The sequence below is a fragment of the Rhinatrema bivittatum genome, chromosome 7 (assembly GCF_901001135.1).
Source record: "Rhinatrema bivittatum chromosome 7, aRhiBiv1.1, whole genome shotgun sequence".
Lineage (NCBI taxonomy): Eukaryota > Metazoa > Chordata > Amphibia > Gymnophiona > Rhinatrematidae > Rhinatrema > Rhinatrema bivittatum.
In genome coordinates, this window is record NC_042621.1 from 71,628,291 (window position 1) to 71,648,893 (window position 20,603).

General features: G+C 40.2%; 1 protein-coding gene across 4 annotated transcripts in view; it reads left to right on the forward strand.

Annotated features, from left to right (window-relative positions):
• Positions 1 to 20,603, forward strand: part of ADCY7 (adenylate cyclase 7) — a 331,521-nt gene that overhangs the window by 227,680 nt on the left and 83,238 nt on the right. For all 4 annotated transcript variants that reach the window (XM_029608517.1, XM_029608514.1, XM_029608515.1 and 1 more), the window contains 2 exons: positions 3,705 to 3,832; positions 11,878 to 12,036. In XM_029608517.1, the coding sequence (XP_029464377.1) occupies positions 3,705 to 3,832; positions 11,878 to 12,036 (287 nt within the window). The remainder of the gene's footprint in view (positions 1 to 3,704; positions 3,833 to 11,877; positions 12,037 to 20,603) is intronic.

Genomic DNA, 20,603 nt, shown 5'->3' on the forward strand with positions numbered 1-20,603 from the left:
AGGTCAGTGGTCCGGTCCATGTTGCAGCGTCTGCTCACTCTGAAGGCCATTGTTCTGGTTCCAAAGAGTCAGGAAAGCACAGGATGCTATTCTGTTTACTTTGTGGTTTCCAAGAAAGAGGGCTAGTTTCAACCTATTCTAGATCTAAAAAGGTTTAATTGAGCCATTCGAGTTACCCATTTTCAGATGGAAATGTTAATATCAGTGATCATTATTCCGATTCGCAAGCAGCATCAGCACTATTTACACTTTGCAGTATTAGGTCGGTACCTCCAGTTTCCAAGGTGATGGTAGTAATGGCTGAGGTCCTCTGAAAGGAAGATAGCTTCGTTCATCTGTACTTGGATGACTGGCTAATCAGAGCCAAGTTGGCAGCAGACAGCCGGGGTGGTGGGTGAACAGGGTAGTCCAGTTGTTACAACACCTGGGATGAGTAGTGAATTTAGTCAAGCAGCCTGCAACATCTCAGGCATCCGGTTTGGAATGGCTCAAGGCAAGTAATTTCTTCCAGAGTCTCACATCCTGAAGATCTGGGGTCAGGTCTGGGCCCTACGATTAGCAATCAGACTGTCCGTCTGGTCGTACTTGCGGACGGGATAAATAGCCTTGACAATAGAGGTTGTACCTTGGGCACACACTCATATATGTCTTCTGCAGCAGCCCTTTCTGACTCAATGGAATCCCCAGTCTCAGGAGTACAGTGTGCCATTGATCTTGCCGCCAGAGGTGAGGCAGAAGTTGCTCTGGTGGTTACGAAGTGAGCATCTCGAGAGGAATGGATTTGGAGACACCTGACTGGTTGGAGGTCACAACGAATGCGAGTCTCCAGGGCTGGGGAGCTCACTGTCAGGAAATGGTGATGCAAGGGACAGTAGGCTCCCAAAGAGGCATCTTGGTCTATCAACCGGCTAGAAGCCCGAGTGATCCAGTTAGTCTTCCTGCAGTTCGCAGACCTGTTGGAAGGAAAAGCAGTGAAGCTTATGTCAACTAACAGCGGTAGCCTACATAAATTATCAAGGAGGGACTCAGTCGACAAGTCTCTCTAGAAATGGATGACCACCTTCTGTAGGTGGAACATTTGCAGGCACTGTCAACCTCGCATATAGCAGGAGTCAACAATGTGCAGGCGGATTATCTCTGTTGCCATGAGCTGGATCCAGGAGAACGAGTATTGGTTTCTGAAGTCTTTCACCTCATCGAGGATAGATGGGCTTGTCTCTTTTTGGATCTGATAACGAGTCACAGGAATATGAAAGTGGAAAGATTTAACAGTCAGATAAGGGATGTTCAAGCTCTCGGAGTAGATGTGCTAGTTTAGTCTTGGCTGCGAGAAAAGTTACTCTATGTTTCTGCCATGGCCAATGATCAGCTGGTTACTGCAGAGGATAGCGCGACATCCAGGTTTGGTGCCTCTGGTGACCCTGGATTGGATGCACAGGCTGTGGTATGCAGATTTGCATCATCTTCTGATGGGGGATCCATGGCAGCTTCCTCTTCTTGGGGGGGGCTGTTGTGGCAAGGCCCAATATTCCATGACAGTCCGGGTCAGTTTTCTCTTACAGCTTGGCCCTTGAGAAGGCTTGACTCTTAAAGCAATATTACTCAGGGGCAGTGATGGAAACTCTTCTGAGAGCACATAAGTTTTCCACCTCATTGACTTATATCCAGATCTGGTGGGTTTTTGAGCATTAGTGTCAGGATCATGCTTGCCTTCCCGCTTTGGCGTCTATTCCCTTAATCTTGGATTTTTTACAGGAAGGTCTGAGTAAGGGTTTGGCTTTGAACACGCTGAAGGTGCAGGTGGCTGCCATAGCGTGTTATCAGGGCTGCGTGCAGGGGAGGCTCCTCTCTTTGCACCTAGATGTGTCTAGGTTCTTGAGGGGAGTGAAACATCTTAGGCCCCCTTTGCGTTTCCTAGTACCTTTGTGGGATTTGAATCTAGTCCTCTCCTTTCTGGCAGGACCGACCTTTTGTTCTTTTTGGGACATTTCTTTGCATTAGTTGATCTTGAAAATGATGTTTCTGGTTGCTGTTTGTTTGGTGAGGTAGATTTCAGAATTGTAAGCTTTGTCGTGCAGAGCGCTTTTTTTTTTGTTGTTGTTATAATGCTGGATAGGGTGCAGATACAGAGACGGTACCTGCTTTTCTTCCGAAGGTAGTTTTGAACTTTCACTTGAATTAGTCAGTTTTGTTGCCATCCTTAAACAGGGATTTGGATGGGCAGGAATTCATTGGATGTGTGGTGGCATTTATTATGTTAACTGGAGGCTACGAACGATTTTCAGAAATTGGATTGGCTTTTTCTCCTTCACCAGGGGGTAAAGAAAGGGGAGGTGGCTTTTCGTGGAACAGTGGCTCATTGGATTAAGGAAGTGGTGGCGGCAGCCTATGTGGATGCCGGGAAGCCTCTCCCAAGGCCAGTTTGAGCACACTTGACTCTGGTGCAGGCGATTTCCTGGGCAGAATTGTTTGCTTTCTCCAGTGAAGATCTGTAGAGCAGCTACATGGTCTTCTTGCATAGGTTTGCAGGTACTATTGGCTGGATGTGGCAGTTTGAGAGTCTTCTGCCTTTGCTGGGGCAGTGCTGTTTGGACCTCGGGCAGCCTTCCGCAATTCTGGGGAGTAGTTTAGGTAATCCCACTAATGTGAAGTGGCTAGCCTGGATTATGAGGAAGGTGAAATTGCTTCTTAACTGATAATTTCCTTTCCTCTAAGGAGGGCAAGCCAGTCCACCTCCCACCCTGGGCTGCCTTTGGGTGGTGTACTTTCTTCTGTCTTGCAGGATTGTTGTCAAGAGAAGAATGTGATTCAAGGATCTTTCATGGAACTGGACTAGTGCAGAACCAGGTGAGTCCTGTTTCTGGGATACTGTTTTGTTACTGTCCTAGCAGAGCTGAGTCCAGTGTTCCATTATTTATTAAAAATAAATAAGTAAACACAAGGTTAATTTCCAACAGTGTTTGTAGGATGCAATATTTCTTGTTAATGTTTAGTTGGTTAGTGTCCATAGTTGGCTTTTGAAGAAAATATTGGCTGGCTGGAGTCTGAGTTGAGCTATAAGAGGGTGACCTCAGCGAGGAGTTGTTCTTTGTCTCCATTTGCTGGTTGGAGTGCTCCACCACTGGTGTGGGACTGCCTGGCACTCCTTAGATGAATGGAAATTTATCAGGTAAGAAGTAATTTCACCTTCCCTTCCCTTTGCCCATATCCAGTCTTCTATTTTATCTGTTGCTCCCCACCTTCCTCACCTTCCCAAGTCCTGGGATTAACTCTGGCAGACTATAACAATTGAACAAGCGGTGCATGTTACCTGCTGCCGCCGCTGGCTTCTCTTTTTAAGTTGGAGCTGCTTACTGATCCCTCCCAAAGAGGAACGGATAGTACAGGGGGAGGGGGGGAAGACTTTGCCACTATTGGTGACACCTGTGGCCCATCTCCATCCTTTCTATGTCAGACAGCTGCAAATTAGCCTGAAAATCTGAGGTCCCCTTCCTCCCCCATGGCAAATTAATTGGGAGACTCTGTTCTAAGTGACTGCAGAGCATGTGCATGCCACAGAGTTGCCTCATGGTGTTCTGAATCAGATGTTGAGGATGTGGGGTGATATGTATAGTCATTTTTTTTTCTTTCTTATAAATTTGCATTTGTCAATTATTCATATAATCTGTCTTTATATAACACAGAGCCTCTTCGTCATTTTGCAGGAAAATGAATGCATGAGAATTAAAATTTTGGGAGACTGTTACTACTGTGTCTCAGGCTTGCCTGTATCCTTACCGAATCATGCAAGGAATTGTGTGAAAATGGGACTTGACATGTGTGAAGCTATAAAGTAGGTATAGAAGAAAGGACTGCGTGCAATTAACTAAGTTCATTAAACATATATTAAACTGAGAGAAAGATTAATGAGGTCAAGAAGCTAGCAGGTAAAATCATTCTGCATATACAGCATGAAAATCACGAATTGCTATCTTATGATAGCTCTGCTTTCTACATTATATGTAGAGACCTCAGTTTCCAGTTTTTATTTTATTTTCTCCAAGAACTTATCAGTGTTTATAATAAACAAACAAAAAAACAGTAGAAAATCGGTGGGAAAAAAGTCATTTTTTCCACTGATATTCAGCTGTTTTTGTTAGTTTCTATGAGAACTGATAAATTTCCAAGGAAAATTGTAATAAAAACAGAAAATGAAGGTCCCTAAGCATATGACAGATACAGGGAAGACAATTATTCTACTGTGCAAGGAGCTTGGTGTGCATTGAAGCAAATGCAAAGTACGTGTGGTAATTTGAAAAATGTAATCAGTGTGCATACTTTCCCTACCCTGATCTAACCATGTCTACTATTTCTTGCAGGTAAAAGTAGGCATGCTGTGAAACAGTGGGTGTAATTTTTCTTAAAGCAAGAAGTTTGGGCGGGGATGGGGGGAGCTGAATAATCAAGCTGCATTTACCCATGCAGAAACATTTGATTATTGCCCCCAAATTATTTTACTTGCTTTTGCATGCAACAAATTTTGCACGTCACTGATCTTGTTACACAGTTGAGATGGAAAAGTTTTGAGTTTTGCCAAGTTGTGTTCCAAATTAAGAGTGTGCTACAAACCTTTGGATTGTGGTATGGTGGAAATCTTGAGTTGGGTAATCTTGACCATCTGATTTTGGCTTCTCTAGCACATACATTAATATTCATAGTTAATTTCTTTTTAAACAGCTACACATATTACAATTTTGACCATAAAAGTTCACTTTTAGAGTAAAAGGACTGGCAGTGATTTACTGTCAACTTGTCTAAAAGCCTTAGCTTAATGTTTCCATACTTTCTTTAAATAATTTTTTAAGACTGAAACAAAATATCTTCCCTGTTCCATATCTGATTTAGGTGAAGAACAGTAATAAACCTTATTGGCACAACATAACATAGTAGGCCTTTAACTTCCATAAATGACCATGAGTACCAAAGCCATGGCCTATGGGTTGGTGAATTATTGATGATGAATTGCCTACCTGCAATTTCAAGATCCCTGTGTAAACCACACTTATCTCCATCTTAATTAAATGTAAAAGCCTTCCGCCTTTCTTTTACATAGGCTTTACTACTTGAAAATTGTAAACTGAAAGTTGGGAGTTCAGCCACTGACATTGGAGATTTGCTGGCAATCATTTTTTAAGCATAGTTCTGCATCCATTTCACATGTTCCAGATAAACTGTCAGGATTTCTCCACACATAAGATTAATACAATACTGATGATAAATATAAAAATATTGGTTTGCAATACTTTTTTAACCTTACCTTAGAATGTATAATTTAACTTGATTGTGAACTTTTGGCTGCACCTGTAACAAGCATTACCACTTCATCATAAAACGGCATGATAAAAATTTCAAAGCATGCTACAAAGCCCAGCCTATGAACTCCAGTCAGCATTCCTTCATTCTAGAATAGAATATGATATATGGAAAACAATTACAGCATGGCTTCATAAACATGCTTTTTATTGTAGTGTAAACTTTTTATTGGTTCCAAAGAACAGCTTCAAGCTTGGATCATGGGCCATCTATGAGAGAGAGCAATACTACAATTGCATTAAATGATTTAGGGAAGGAATAAACTTAGATTTAACTGCTGTCTAGATTATTTTATTTGACCAGTACCTTGTTTATCTTCTGCCATCATATGCACTTTATTTATGTAACAACTGGATAAACAGATGATCAAATTTAGATTCTAGTAGAGTAAGTAAAATCATAAAATGTCAGAGGCTTCCATATCTCTCCAGATTGTACATGTTGAAAAAGATACTTTTAATAGTTCAGCTAGTCAGATGTTTATGTAATTTCTCTCAGCAGGGAATGCATCTTTTGTTCAGTTAGTGACCACATTTCTCGGTCGCAAAGCAAGGCTGAATTAGCCATGGCAAGCGGAGTGACATCATCCAAAAGTGCCAAACGAATTGTTCTTTATAGCTCAGTAGAGCTTTAAGCCTACTGAGCATGCATGGGAATTTCTGTGCATGTGCTGCCTCGTGAGCCCTTCAAACCCTTTTTGTCCTTGCTACTGCTCAGACATACATTTTTTTCTCTTTAAAAAGCAATCAAACTACCCCACACGAACTTCTTTTTTTTTTTATTTGAAGCTATATAACTTTGTCTACCATAAGCAAATTGTTGGGCAGACTGGATGGACCATTTGGCTCTTATTTGCTGTCATTACTTTGTTATGTTACTTGCTTCCTCACAAGCACTTTTCAGTGCTACCAAACGAAAAAAAAACCCTAGAAAATAACAGAAGACTTGGACTATCACCCCTAGTAAAAAGTCCACCCTTGTTTCTGCAGCTAAACTATTTTCATCACCCATGGCCATGCTGTGTGTTAAAGATGTATGGGGCCAGACCACAACTCTCCCAGCTGCTATGACTATGGTCTGATGTCCCCTTAGGTTCAAAGGAACCTGATGTACAAGATGGTGTAGTTCCATGAGTTAAAGCCGCTCTTTGTCATAGTGTCATTTCTTGACTCAGCAGGTGCTGAGTCAAGAAATGGCTCCTTTTTGCACTTTCCCTCTCTGATAGGGTCTCCAGAGTTGTTGGCTTCTTGAGGGTCAAGCAAGGCACTGAAGCACAGAGAACCAGAGCCTGAGAGCCCTCCTTTCAAGTACCCCAGTCCTTTATGACTCGAAGAAAACCCCCTTTATCACATTCTTGTATGGTTGTTTTTTTTAATGGACTCTAAACCAACCAGACTGTTGAAGGATGTTCAAAGCAAATGATTGAGGCTGAGATTTGAAACTTCAGATCCCTTCTGCTCTCTAATGACCCTGGTACTATTTGGGGGGGGGGGGGGGGGTGTCTTAAGAGTGGAGAATTCCTGGAGTCTCCTGGTAGCTTTTCAAGAAGAGGGACCCGATTCTGGTCTCCAAAAATGCATCTTCTTCAGTGCCAGCCCAGAGGACCCAAAAGTCTATGGATCATGTTTGAGTTGAAGACTTTTTTTTTTTTTTTTTACTTTGTTAATGACTATTGACATGGAAGGTGCTCTTCAACCATTCCTGTCAAACATATCTGGCTTACTTGCTGCCAGAAGATCTTTCGTACTCCAAGTTTCTTGACAAAATGGGCAAGGTGATAGGAATCAGTGTTCACAGGAACACAGGTTTGTGTGTGAAGGTGTTTGGTTTGCTACAGATCCTAGAAATGCCAGCACAGCCTTCTGCCATCCTGGTCCATAAGATACCCAGGGACCTGCAGGCAAGAATGTAGCATAACCCAGCTTCCTGCCCACCAGTTGCTAGGAAATTGAACCTTAAGTATCAGGTACAACAGGTCCTGGGGTTTGGAGTAGTTCAGCTTCCTCACTTGTCTGTGGTCATGGAATCAGACTTAAAGAAGGCCAAGAAGACCCCTCATCTTCTACAACATTCCTCCAGTTAAACACTTTAAGCTGTTGAACAACTTTGAAAAGGTTTTCCAGAGGTTCATACTGAATGCATGCATGCATTGCAGCCCAACTCTACATGGGATAGCCAGACTATCATCCACTTGCAAAATAGCATTTTCACTTACCATTCCTATATTCTGGAATTTCCTTCCATAATCCCTATGTCATCAAACAAAAAATATTTTAATACAGTGTTAAAACATATCGTTTTTACAACACCTTTCTCCTTAACACCCGCAGACAATTGTTCACCTTTCTAGCTGGCATCTCACAGGTCAACTCCTATGTCTATTCTACTCTCCCTATGAGTTTCTTTAAGGCTCAATCTAATAGTTAAAAGTAACCATATGAACATAAGAACATAAGAAATTGCCATGCTGGATCAGACCAAGGGTCCATCAAGCCCAGCATCCTGTTTGCAACAGAGGCCAAACCAGGCCACAAGAACCTGGCAAATACCCAAACACCAAGAAGATCCCATTGACTATCAATTTTAATGTTGTCATTTTGTTCTGCATACTGTTTGTGTGTTACTACAGATTTTATGTATGGAATAGTTACCTGCCACAAACTTTGTAAGGCATGAGAAACTAATAATAAAAAAAAAAGGTTCAATATTTAAATGATTGCATGGAGGGGAAGAAGAAGGATACTGTCAGGCCCTCCTAGATGCAGAAGAGTGTTAGCGTCATCTCATCTGTTCATCATATGAATCTTCAACATGATTGCGAAATCCTCGGCAGCAGCAATCTGAGTACGCCGGATGGCTTGGCTCGGTGCTAGCAATCAGCAGGAGGATGTCCACAAAAACTTGCTAATATTTCCTGTGCAGAGGACAATCTGTCCTCAAAGTTAGAGAAATGGTCACCCAGATTAAAGAACAGCATATGGCCTTCCAATCCCTTTCTGGAGCGACAGAGCAGGCATCTGTGCCGAGATGACAGCTCTTCTCTTATAAGCATCCCTTCTTTCAGAGATGTCTCTTCCATTCCTCTCAGTGTTAATGTACTCCATCTGCTCTGCTACAATAGCCTCTGGCAGGACGACGCCCTCAGGAGAGGCGCCAGCCTAAGCCAAATCCCAATTTTTGACAGGCCCATTCCCTCTGAATGTGATCAACTAGTAGTAGGTAAGATCTTCCTGTTTGCATCTGAGTGAAGAAAGATTACTGGAGAATGCCAAGCCCTCAGAATTGTGGAGTGTATACTGTTTGCGTTTTTCCTGAGCTCCAGTTTCTTCACAATGTCCAATTTTCAATTCACATCATCTCAGACAACTCAGCTACAACTTGAGGTGGAGTCACTTCTTAGTCAGTGGGCGATAGAGCAGATTCTAACCAAGAAATGTGGCCAGGGGTTCTACTTCAGCTATTTCCTTATCCCAAAGAAGTCAAGGGTTTGAAGCCTATCCTGGATTTACAAAGACTGAACAAGTGTCTCTTATGGGAGAGGTTCAAGATGAATTCCATCTACAACATCCTTCCCTTCAGCCAGCCAGGATATTGGATGTGTACTCTGGAATTGAAGGATGAGTATATGTTCATCTCCATCTAGCCATCATGTTGGAAGTTCCTCGAATTTTATCTCTCAGCAGTCCTGAGAGTTTTCACTAAGAACCTGGTGATCATGGCAGCGCATCTGTGCTTCTAAGGGATTTGTTCCATTCTTCTGAGCAAGTTCAATTGTATAGACCTGTTACTCCCTAGAACAAACTATCTCCTTGTGCTTTGTTCTGGTCCCTGTCCCAGCCCCTTTGTCTCTGTCTTTCTCTAATTAAAGTTTCAGATTACATACTATTGCTCCAGTGGTTTCTTTAGAATAAACAGTCTCCAAGTTCATGAAAGGTTTGTAGCATACAAAACTACTAATTTCAAAACACCTGCACCGTGGCTCAGCTGATGAAATCTCCTTTTGAGTCTGTGGAGACAGTATCAATATTTATTTATTTATTGAAATTGTTTATATACAGCCTTTGCAGTTGTGGGTTGGACAAAGCGGATTACAGATAAAACATACATAAAAGCATAAAAACATAAAAATAGCAACAATATATTTAAAACAAAAAGTAAAAATAAGCCGATGGTAAAGCTTATATCTATCTGTGGCTAGGTAAAATAACCTTATTGTGAAAGATAAGGACTGAAAGCTTTGGAGAACAAATAGGTTTTTAAATTTTTCATAGTCTTTAGAAATTGTGATCTGGCTTAACGAATCAGGCATGGAGTTCCAAAGTAAGGGACTGGTGACAGAGAAGGCACATTTCCTGGTTATATCAAGTCTGGCTAGGCAGATGGAAGGAATTTCAAGAAGACATTTGTTTAGGGATCGCAAATGTCTGTTGGGTTGGTATATACGGAGGGTAGAGCATAGCCAGACAGAAGAAGGATTATGTATAAGAGAATGAATGATGGATAGGATTTTGTATTGAATCCTGAAGTTGACTGGGAGCCAATGTAAAGAATATAGTATGGGGGTTGTATGGTTTTCCTAGATGTACCTGTTAGGACACGAGCAGCAGTGTTTTGAATTAGTTGTAGGGGCTGGAGAGAGGTGTTGGGAGGTAGAGAGCATTGCAGTAATCAAATCTGGAAAAATCAGGAATTATAAACAGTACAGAAATCGTGAGGGTAGAGTGGACGCAGTCATTTAAACATATGTAATTTATAAAAGGAGTTCTTTACTACGGAAGATATATGGATAGAAAAGTTATTCACATGGTAATTGGTGTTCCACGTGGCCATCACTTCAATTAGCTCTAGGCGCTAATCTCCCACTCACCATATCTTCAGTTCTTCCACAGCAGAGTGGTGCTTTCACCTATCCAAAATTGTCTGCCTTATATGGTTTCTGCTTTTCATCTTAACCAAATAATTTTTACCCATGTTTTTTCCAAGACCTCATGTGCATAAAGAAGAAAAAGCCTTTCACGTGCTTGACTGCAAAAAGGCCTTGGCTTATTACTTGAAGAAAGCACAGCTAGACTTTCCAGCTTTTTGTTTTTATGATCCCAAAAGATTGGGAATAGCAGTTACCAAATATGCCATTTCTAATTGGCTAGTGGACTGCATCGTGCATTGTTATTTGCTAACTGGCCTATAGATAGATTCTTATCAAGGCGTATCAACTAAGAACCCTGGCCACTTCAGTTGCTCATTTGAGAGCTGTTTCTGTCGAAGACATCAGCAAAGCTGCAGTTTGGTCGCCTGTTCACACCTTTACAACCCATTATTATCAGGACAATCTTTCAAAAAATGACTAACTTTGGACAAAGTTTTGTGTGGTCTGTTCACCCAATAGTCCATTTTCCACAGGGGAACCGGGTTGCTATTTTAGTAGTGCACCATAGTGCAACCCTCAGCTTGGGACTCGCGTGTCATGGCCAAGTCAGCCATGCTGGACACAAAGAAAGCATGTTTAATTACTATAAATGGTATTCATTGTAATCAACAGAATAAATTAGCCATGTTTAATACCTGACCACCTCCCTAGAGAGTAGACTGTCTTGCTAAAGCTAAGCTCTACAAATGCACTGAGGGGCTCACGAGGCACTGCGCGCATAGGAATTCTTGTGCATGCTCAGTAGACTGAATGGTTGAGCTAAAGAAAAAGGTCCATTCAGTGCTGTCGGATGACTTCATACCATGCTAATTCATCCTGCTGTTTATGGAGACCACAGTTTATGGGAAATAAACATGGTTTGCTGGAGATCATATCAAGATCATGCACTGCAGATTATAGCCTCTACAAAGTAATGTTAAAGTAAAATGATACATGTTTAAAATTATGATATATTTACAACACAAGGAGGCTGATGTACTAAAGCAGTAATCCTCAACCCTGTCCTGGGGGCCCACCAGCCAGTCGGATTTTCAGGATATCCACAATGAATATGCATGAGAGAAAATTTGCATGCACTGCCTCCTTAACATGCAAATTTCCTCTCATGCATATTCATTGTGGATATCCTGAAAACCTGACTGGCTGGTGGGCCCCCAGGACAGGGTTGGGGACCACTGTACTAAAGAGAAAAAAACTTGATGCAGAAATTGCAAAACAGTGTATGCTATTTATACTGGTACAAAAATAGTGCTCACAATTTTTGCATAAAACTTTTTGCAAAAAATGTAAGTAAATTTCATTGAAGTATAGTTGCTTTGCAATGGACTTTCTGAAATAGTACATTAGGTTCAGTGTTTGTTCATTTACTTCAAAATATTTTTTAGTGTTTAACAATATGAATTGCGATGTCTTGGCAACCTTGCTATTCCATGAGCTATATTGAAAGCAACAAATTACTTTTACTCTTTCTCCTGCCTCTGAGCTAATATTGCATTCTATTGCAAACCAAGCTATAGGAATCCAGTGCAGGAGACTGATGCTTCTTAGCTGTCTGTGCAATGGAGATGATGCTATATCATTCTACTGTTTCTCCTTAGACAAGTGCGAGAAGCCACAGGAGTGGACATCAACATGAGGGTCGGCGTCCATTCTGGAAATGTCCTTTGTGGTGTGATTGGGCTCAGGAAATGGCAGTATGATGTTTGGTCTCATGACGTTAACTTAGCTAATCGCATGGAATCTGCAGGAGTACCTGGGTAAGAATAATATTATACTTTTATCCAGCTTGTGAATTCCACACACGTTATTTTTTGAAGCACAATGATGTATCTATGTGGTTTTCAGTAAGGTTGTGATTTATTTTGACATTTCAGTAAGTAATGTATTGTTTGCACCTGGGGAAATTCTATGCAAAAACATTTTATTCTCAATGTTTTACTATTTTAAATGTACTCTTTATAAAATTTTCCAAATTTTTTACAAAGTATCCATTTTGTCATGTAATATAGTATTACAATACAGAAATGAAAAATATAACTGATTAAAAATCTATTCATCCATTTTTATAAGAAATAATTCTTTCCATTATATTACCCATTAGACCCTTACATGGGGGGTGAAAGTTCTGCACATTTTAGGAGATAACGGAAATCAAACATTAAAATTAAATTAAATCAAATTTGATTTAATGACTGGAAAAGGAACAGTGTGCAAATCCAAGGCTCTCGTACTAAACTTTCAAAAGGGAAACTTTGATAAAATGAGAAAAATTGTTAGAAAAAAACTGAAAGGAGCAGCTACAAAAGTAAAAAATGTCCAAGAGGCGTGGTCATTGTTAAAAAAATACCATTCTAGAAGCACAGTCCAGATGTATTCCACACATTAAGAAAGATGGAAAGAAGGCAAAACGATTACCGGCATGGTTAAAAGGGGAGGTGAAAGAAGCTATTTTAGCCAAAAGATCTTCATTCAAAAATTGGAAGAAGGATCCAACAGAAGAAAATAGGATAAAGCATAAACATTGGCAAGTTAAATGTAAGACATTGATAAGACAGGCTAAGAGAGAATTTGAAAAGAAGTTGGCTGTAGAGGCAAAAACTCACAGTAAAAACTTTTTTAAATATATCCGAAGCAGAAAGCCTGTGAGGGAGTCAGTTGGACCGTTAGATGATCGAGGGGTTAAAGGGGCACTTAGAGAAGATAAGGCCATCGCGGAAAGATTAAATGATTTCTTTGCTTCGGTGTTTACTGAAGAGGATGTTGGGGAGGTACCCGTAATGGAGAAGGTTTTCATGGGTAATGATTCAGATGGACTGAATCAAATCACGGTGAACCTAGAAGATGTGGTAGGCCTGATTGACAAACTGAAGAGTAGTAAATCACCTGGACCGGATGGTATACACCCCAGAGTTCTGAAGGAACTAAAAAATGAAATTTCAGACCTATTAGTAAAAATTTGTAACTTATCATTAAAATCATCCATTGTACCTGAAGACTGGAGGATAGCAAATGTAACCCCAATATTTAAAAAGGGCTCCAGGGGCGATCCGGGAAACTACAGACCGGTTAGCCTGACTTCAGTGCCAGGAAAAATAGTGGAAAGTGTTCTAAACATCAAAATCACAGAACATATAGAAAGACATGGTTTAATGGAACAAAGTCAGCATGGCTTTACCCAGGGCAAGTCTTGCCTCACAAATCTGCTTCACTTTTTTGAAGGAGTTAATAAACATGTGGATAAAGGTGAACCGGTAGATATAGTATACTTGGATTTTCAGAAGGCGTTTGACAAAGTTCCTCATGAGAGGCTTCTAGGAAAAGTAAAAAGTCATGGGATAGGTGGCGATGTCCTTTCGTGGATTGCAAACTGGCTAAAAGACAGGAAACAGAGAGTAGGATTAAATGGGCAATTTTCTCAGTGGAAGGGAGTGGACAGTGGAGTGCCTCAGGGATCTGTATTGGGACCCTTACTGTTCAATATATTTATAAATGATCTGGAAAGAAATACGACGAGTGAGATAATCAAATTTGCAGATGACACAAAATTGTTCAGAGTAGTTAAATCACAAGCAGATTGTGATAAATTGCAGGAAGACCTTGTGAGACTGGAAAATTGGGCATCCAAATGGCAGATGAAATTTAATGTGGATAAGTGCAAGGTGATGCATATAGGGAAAAATAACCCATGCTATAATTACATGATGTTGGGTTCCATATTAGGTGCTACAACCCAAGAAAGAGATCTAGGTGTCATAGTGGATAACACATTGAAATCGTCGGTTCAGTGTGCTGCGGCAGTCAAAAAAGCAAACAGAATGTTGGGAATTATTAGAAAAGGAATGATGAATAAAACGGAAAATGTCATAATGCCTCTGTATCGCTCCATGGTGAGACCGCACCTTGAATACTGTGTACAATTCTGGTCGCCGCATCTCAAAAAAGATATAATTGCGATGGAGAAGGTACAGAGAAGGGCTACCAAAATGATAAGGGGAATGGTTAGGACTTTTCAGCTTGGAGAAGAGACGGCTGAGGGGGGATATGATAGAGGTGTTTAAAATCATGAGAGGTCTAGAATGGGTAGACGTGAATCGGTTATTTACTCTTTCGGATAGTAGAAAGACTAGGGGACACTCCATGAAGTTAGCATGGGGCACATTTAAAACTAATCGGAGAAAGTTCTTTTTTACTCAACGCACAATTAAACTCTGGAATTTGTTGCCAGAGAATGTGGTTCGTGCAGTTAGTATAGCTGTGTTTAAAAAAGGATTGGATAAGTTCTTGGAGGAGAAGTCCATTACCTGCTATTAAGTTCACTTAGAGAATAGCCACTGCCATTAGCAATGGTTACATGGAATAGACTTAGTTTTTGGGTACTTGCCAGGTTCTTATGGCCTGGATTGGCCACTGTTGGAAACAGGATGCTGGGCTTGATGGACCCTTGGTCTGACCCAGTATGGCATTTTCTTATGTTCTTATGTTCTTAAAAGAAAAAAAGAGCCTCTCAAAGTCGGTTTCTCGATTTATGGATTAGACATACTATTACTCATTAGTAGTAGATCTTTCTTCCCTTCCGCAAAACTCTACGATTGCTCTGGCTGGTAAAAAATGTAGCTATCATTGTTGTACTTTACTACGCTATTACACGGGAAGCACAAAAAAAAAAAGACACTCTGTGTCTGTATTTCTTGCCTCAAATCCAGGAATGCCTTCCTTCTCTGTTGCGTCGTCTTCGTAATATCGGGGTATATTCTTACACATGAACCCATGAAATTTGAGTTCGTTTTTTAAAAATAAGCACGCATAAAGTCCCCAAGGTCTTTTTCATTAAAGAAGGAGATTAGCAAGGTTGTTCTCTCAGCAATTTCATATGCTGACAATTCCAGAAAATCAGTTAAGTTTTCAAGAACATTAGGGGTTATTTGCTTTAGTTGAACTTTCCGTATCGGGAGAAAATACACCTTGTCCAGGGTGGAGTTTTTTCAGGGGAAATCTCATTTCATTGAAATATCGCTTAATGGTTAAGCACGGCAACTCTCCTACCACTCTGGGAAAGTTTAGAATTCTCAAATTTAGATGTCTCATCATATTCTCCATATACTCTATTTTTCTATTAATAGCCCCATAGTTCTGCACCAAAGTTGATGGAACAGTCTTAATTTGTATAAGATCTTGTTCCATTTTTTGAAATTTTCCTGCTGCTTCCTGTTTGAATTTCTTAGAATTCTCATTCATTAGACATATCTGAGACGACAAGGAATTAATATTTGCAGACCAGTCCATTAAAGATTTTACTAAGGTAGATGTTAAAGACCACAAAGAGTCTAGTGTCACTATCTCTGGTTTAGACGGTATCAAGATCTTGCCAGGACTGGTAGAGGATATGGAATCTAGGCTCTCACCTCCTCAGTTGGTCAGGCTCAAGGCCTCTGGCTAGTTTCTCTCTGGTTCCTTCGGGAATCTGAATGAGGTTTTCCACCGGCAGTACCCCCTCTGCCCGATTAACTCTGTCGTCCTCGTCAGGGCTTCTGGTCGGACGGAGTGTCGAGGTTCCTTGTTCAGCAGGAGGTAGTCTCTGATCCAAAGGGCTGAGGGAAAAAACTTCCGAAGTCGGGTCGCAATCCCTTCCTGTGACCCGACAGCCGGACCACTCGAACCCGTCTCTGCCGACTTCACAGTGCATTGTGGAATGGTCTTCTGCTCCGGGGATAGTGAGTATGAAGAGGGGTAAGTCCTCTGCTTCCCTTTATGTTTCGGAGGCATCTTAATCCACAAGAAAAGAATTTTCAAAAAGAAAAATGCTGGAGCAGTCCCCTTCCCTGGCTTTCTTCCTTTCAGGCTTGAAGCTCTCTAATGTCCACTATCTTCCCAACCATGTCTCGACACCCTCTCCTCCTCTTCCCTCATGTCACATTTTTATACTCACATTTCCAAAATACAACCTCTTTCGTTCTCTTTTCTCTAGGTTGGACACTGTTCACCTCGACTCTCCCCAAGGCTTGAAGCCTTCTGTAGTCTTTCTCTCTCAAGGCCTAATCCTCTCTCTTTCTCTCCCATTCTTCAAGGCCTGATCCCTTCTACTGTATGCTTCTGCTGTCTCCCCAGCTAAACCTTACCAACCTCTTTTTCTGCTGGCATGGGCCAAAGCTCTCCTCGTGCTAGTCCTCAGTTGTTAGGGGCTCTACCTACTTCATGGGCAGTGTGGGCTGACATTGATGCTGCTATTGCTTCCTCCTTCCAACCCATACAGCCGATATGGACATTGCATCCCTGTGGCCCAATGAAATAAAACTATCCTTTTTTCTGACCACTCTGAGTTGCAGAATTTTGCGCAGAATATTACATTTCTGCACAAATTATGCATCACATTGAATTTGCCCACAAGTAATTGTTGAATGATGCCATTGAAGGAAGAGGGCACTCCTGAGCTAAAGCAAAATGGCTGCATAGTCTGTGCTCCAGCTATAGTTTACTATAACTCCTCTATATATGTATATATAGAGGTGCTCAATTTCTGCCCAGTCTGTCAAATTATTTAACCTCATCTCTACTAAAAAAAATTAACAAATCCAAAAACAATTGAGAAACAGCTTTTGCTACTTCTGAAAGGGGCTAAAAGATTGGAACAAGATCTTCCATATCCATCCAGGATGGTGCCTTTGAAAGTCTGGTATAGATTATAATGGTGCTGCTGAGATTAAAGGAAATGGTAAATTCCATGAAGGATGCAATGCAAGAGATTGGAGCAGAATTGACCTCATTTGATGCAAGATTCTTCATTCAGATCAAGAACTGAAGGAAGAGTCTTACATGTTGACGGCATAGTTCAAGTAGGTCTAGATTGTGAGCTCATTGTTGAGATGAAAAACAAATTTAGAAATCACAAATAACTGAAGTAGGCTACCTGAAGGGTCTGTGAGGCAATGATCCCATCAAATTCATTGAAGATTTTATTCCATGGTTTATTGTACTTAAAGTTTATTAGACTTTTGAAGTGAAAAGAGCATACCACTTCCCCTCTCACCTGATTGGGAACAAATTTTAGCTGAAGCCTTTCATTTTTATAGTTTTGTGATACCTGCAAGCTAAATCTGCTGTGATAATTCAAAAAGAAATTAAAGACTTGGCTCTTTAAGCAGGCCTACCCAGATTAATTCCCTATCACTTTTGACCTGAACCTTTATACAGTTACAGTTTTTGATATTGTTTTCCTGTTATTTAAATTTTGATAGTTTTTTATATCTATCTTGTTGTTTATATATTACCTGACTCTGTGTGCTATCTTTCGGCCTCCTCCTTTTACACTTTGTCCCACCCCTAGTCCCTGTTCGATGTATTTTCCACCTTCAGTTTGGATGTGAACTGGTATGATGTACCCACTAATGCCAGTATAAAAAAGTTTTAAAATAAATAATGTAGGAAGGCGCCTGCCTGCTTGTGGTTGCGGATCTTGCAAAGGGTACCGCTGCACTTTCCAAGCAGTTTTTGGTCTTTCAACTCCAATTAAAAGCCTTGGATACGCAGTTCAATCTGATTTAGTCTTCAAGAAATCAGTTAATTCAAATAATGCAACTCAGACCTTTGAGGACTCTGCCGAGTTAAGAAAATTTGTCGTTGAGCGCGCTCTGTACATTATAATACAGATGTCACATCAGCATTTTGCGGTGAATTAAGCATGGTTGTAGTTTCTATGTCAGTGAGAGTAAAATAGGCTTGTTGACTGCAATGTTATTGTATATTTCCAAATTACAAGTCTCTGTTTTTGTTGAAGCTTATTTCCTTTTATTATCAGCAGCCACCCATTCTGTAGATTGTGTTGTGTTTGGCTTCATTTAACTCTCCTTAAGAGTATGGTGATATGAATATCTTTGCTTTTGAATGTTTTTTGTTTTGGGATTTCTCAATGTTTTAGTGTCTTCCTTCTTAGTAAGCTTGATAGCTGTACAGACGGTTATGCATATAGCTAATGGATTTTTGTATTTGTATTTATTGAGATATATATACCGCTAAATCACAAAGGCACTAAGCTGTGAACATCAGAGACATAAATAATAAAATCTTAGATAAATAAAGCAACAAAACAGAAAATTCTGCCAGCAGGGTTGTAAAGTTTATAGCATTCAAGGAAACACTTGTCTCAGCAGGTAGACTTTTTAACATTGTCTTGAATGATTTTGTACATAACAGCCCTAGCTCCTGTGTAAAAGAGTTCTGGTGCTGCCATGGAGAAAACTCGCTCGCTCCTTTATAACAGCTAGGCAAGCATGACGTGTTGTGGAGTCATCCAATAAGCCTTGTTGCAATTTCTATAAGGCACGTGGGCTGATAGAGCCGCAGCATTTTGTTAAACTAAGGAAAGGAGTCGAGTGATAGAATATTGTGTCAACATTGAAGCAGAGATTATATAATACTGGCACAATATAATTTCTCATAGGGGAACCGGAAATGTCATGCTGCTAAGTTTTGTATCAGTTATAAGGCTCTGAGCTCTGCTGAAGGAAGGCCAAGGTACAGTGAGTTACAATAATTGAGTAGTGGTGTGATTAGTGCTGGAACCACTGAACAAAATTCTCCATATGACAATAATGGTTTTAGCCCCGTTAGTACCTACAGTTTAAAGAAATCTGATCCTATAACTGACTTGAGCTGGAATTTAAAGGTCAAATCAGGATCCAAACACCTAAACTTTTCACAAAGGGTGACAATGGAAGAAGGCAAGAGTGACTTGCATGGAGTGACAGTTTATTTTTTGTTTTTATTTTATTCTGCTTTTGCTATCGACAAAGTTGAAAGTGGTGGACACAAATATAAACATGAATTGCAATAATACATAAAATATAACAACATAAAAGAATCAACACTACTATCATAAAAAAAATTGAATTAAAATAAAAACAGTAGAAATCAATGGTTGATAAAACCGCCCTAAAAACATGATAAAATAATAAACTAATCAACATTGGAGACATAAGCTACCCGGGTAGGGCTATCCCCTCCAAACCAAAGATATACTCCATTTATTTACATAGCATGGAAAAGCCACATTTTCTTCTTACAAAAGGCAAGATATTTCAGCTCTTGCCTAATCTCTATTAGCAATTTATTCCAGAGAGTGGATGCAATAACAGAAAAGGCCCTCCTCCTAAATTAAGAAGTCAGCATATGCCTAAATGTTGTTACTTTTAAAAGCGCCTCCTGACTTGACCTTGGACAGTGCTGCGGGTGTTGATGATTCCATTTCTCAAATAAATCCAGGGGACCATTTCCTCACTTAACCTTAAAATATCTTGAACTTTATACAGGCAGAAATGGAAGCCAGTAAAATGAGGTAAGCATCTTTCTAACTGACATATGCCTGGGGCATCCCAAAATCACTTGAACTGCAAAATTTTGAACTACTCGCATCTTTTGCGTGAGCCTCTATGATATGCCCACACATAGCTTTTACAATCCTAAACACCTTGCTGGGCAGACCGGATAGGCCATTTTTGATCTCTGACTGCCATCAATTACTTTATCTGAAAGGAAATTTAAAACAGGGAGAGAAGTAAGTTTTTGATTTAATGATACTTATGATATTGTTCAGTTTGCATCCTTTTATTCTAAATTGTATGGATCAGCCATACGTGGCAATTCTCGCAAATGTTCCATGTTTGATATCTTTATCTAGTCCATCATTAACTGTGGGTGGTAGGAATTAGTTGGAGGAACCTATTTACCGCAGAAGAAACTTTAATTGCAATTAAATTTTTACATATGTGCAGATCCCCTGGTATGGATGGCTTTACAGTTGAGTTTGCGACTAAGCTCTTAACTCCCAGATTTAAATAACTTTATCAGGAATTTGAGATATTTCTTTCTGGAGTCTTGGTGGTAGTCTTGAAAAAACCTGGGACAGACCTCCTAGAAATATAAATTTAGAAACTTATTTCTGTTGATTAATGTGGACTGCAAAATTTATGTCAAAATTCTGACCACCAGATTATATATGGTGCTTGATAAACTGATCCATAATGATCCAACTGGATTTTTGCAGGCTAGGCACTCTTCAGGTGTCGTGTGCTTATTTTTCCATTTACTGCATGCAGCTGTTTGATTTCCCTGTCTTGTCAGTGTCTTTATTTATTTATTTTATTTATTTATTTAAAAACTTTTTTATACCGGCATTCGTAGGACACATCATGTCGGTTTACAAAAAACTGAGAAGGAAAGGAAATTACAATGAACAGGGGAGGGGGTAACTGGAAGATATACATAAGTACAGGAGAGGAGAGTCAACAGGCAGCGTTACAACTATTTGCATTGGATTAGGATTATATATGCA